A 1885-nucleotide genomic window follows, 5' to 3' on the forward strand; every position below is an offset into this window, starting at 1 on the left:
TGATACCTGGTCATTTTATCTTACAGCTTTAAATATTCTTTCTTTGTTCTGCCTCTTTGATGTTTTGATTATTACATGAAGTGGGGAAAATTTCTTTTCAAATCTAATTGTTGTTCTGTAAGCTTCTTGTACCTTTATAGGCGTGTCTTTTAGGTTAGAAACATTTTTCTTCTATAACTTCTTTTTTTTATAGTTTAATGCATTTTAATAGCAAACTTACAGGAACAGCACAGAAGACAGACAACATTAAAAACATGTACTTGCATGTAGGACAACTCAGTTAGAAAAGTATAGTGAATGGATGGAATCTACTGTATGATAAAAATGCTGCAAACATCATTTAGTTGCCGTCAATAAGAAATTTACTTATTTTAAAAAAAATCCAAATGCTGGCATTGTCCAGAAAAATTTAACAGGTTTATTTATAATTGTTATAATGTTGAACTGTTGAAAGTGTTCACTGAAACATTTTACTTGCATTAATGCTTTACATCTTGTATTTATATTAAAAATTCACACACAAATGAAAATGGAAAAACTGCCAATACCTGATTTCTGTCCCCTATTTTTCCACTCGCAATCATATACTTAGGTACCTTTTGACCCCCATGGAAAAAATATCTAACATTCAGAACTACTGATAACAGGAAGAAGAGGAAAACAATTTTGAGAATGAAATGTTTCCCCTCATAGTGGACTCTTAAGCACGTTCTCCGCGTATGAGGCGTGCTAGCTGGATATCTTTTGGCATAATTGTTACACGTTTGGCATGGATAGCACACAGGTTGGTATCTTCAAAAAGGCCAACCAGATAGGCCTCACTTGCCTCCTGCAAAGCACCGATAGCTGCACTCTGGAAGCGCAGATCTGTTTTGAAGTCCTGAGCAATTTCTCGCACCAGACGCTGGAAGGGGAGCTTGCCAATCAGAAGTTCAGTGGATTTCTGATAGCGTCTGATTGCAGGGAGTGCCACAGTACCAGGCCTGTAACGATGAGGTTTCTTCACCCCTCCAGTAGAGGGCGCACTCTTGCAAGCGGCTTTTGTAGCCAGTTGTTTCCTGGGTGTTTTACCACCGGTGGATTTACGGGCAGTCTGCTTTGTACGAGCCATGATATAAGCACCTCCTTACTTACCCCCCTTCTACTTCGGCTGGAGCTAGTCAAGCCAGAGGCAGCGCTGGCGTTAGAGAGCCCTTCTATAACTTCTAAGACATATATTTACTAGGATTTTGAGCTGCAAATCTTCTGCTTCTTCTATTCACCCAGATTTCCTGGGTGTTTTGTGTTAGTTAATTTTTTAAATTTAACATTTTCTTTCACTAATGAATATATTTCTTCTATCATCTCTTCAACCCTTAAGATTTTTTCTTTTTTTTTTATTTATTTTTTTATTTAATTTTATATAACAAAGTCCAATTAAATGAAAACAAACATTTATACACAATATTTGGGAATTTGGGCGTCGTTCTTTCCAAACTACTTCCTGCTGGTAAGGGGCGCTGTCTTGGGGGATTCGAAGAAGATTCAGATATCCTAGCTGTAGTCTGTAGGGCTGTTTTGTCCAGCTGTTTGGAATGTAGGATCAGCTTGTACTCTGTTTCAGGCGGTCTGGTGTGATCAAACCACATTAGTCTGGAAGGAATCCACATCTTTTCATTTTCTGTGGAAACAAAAATAGAAATACTTTTCCCCAGTAACTTGTTCTTCAACTTAAATTTTGGAGTCAAAGCGTTTTTTTTTTCTGAGCAGTCTAAGAGACCTCAGCCTTAAGATTTTTTCTAACAGCTCTTATATTCTGTTGGTAATGCTTATATCTGTTGTTTTTGTTTGCTTAGCCAACGTTTTCATTTCCATAGATTTCTTTGTTTGCATTGGAAGTGTAATA

At 37.1% G+C, this 1885-nt stretch overlaps 1 protein-coding gene across 1 annotated transcript; it reads right to left on the minus strand.

Moving 5' to 3' along the window:
* Positions 1-339: 339 nt before the first annotated feature.
* LOC127224897 (histone H3.3A-like) lies at positions 340-1168 on the minus strand. Its single transcript, XM_051188098.1, has one exon. The coding sequence runs from the start codon at positions 1109-1111 to the stop codon at positions 701-703; it is 411 nt and encodes a 136-aa protein (XP_051044055.1). The 5' UTR covers positions 1112-1168; the 3' UTR covers positions 340-700.
* Positions 1169-1885: the final 717 nt, after the last annotated feature.

This window comes from Phodopus roborovskii, unplaced genomic scaffold (assembly GCF_943737965.1).
Source record: "Phodopus roborovskii unplaced genomic scaffold, PHOROB, whole genome shotgun sequence".
Lineage (NCBI taxonomy): Eukaryota > Metazoa > Chordata > Mammalia > Rodentia > Cricetidae > Phodopus > Phodopus roborovskii.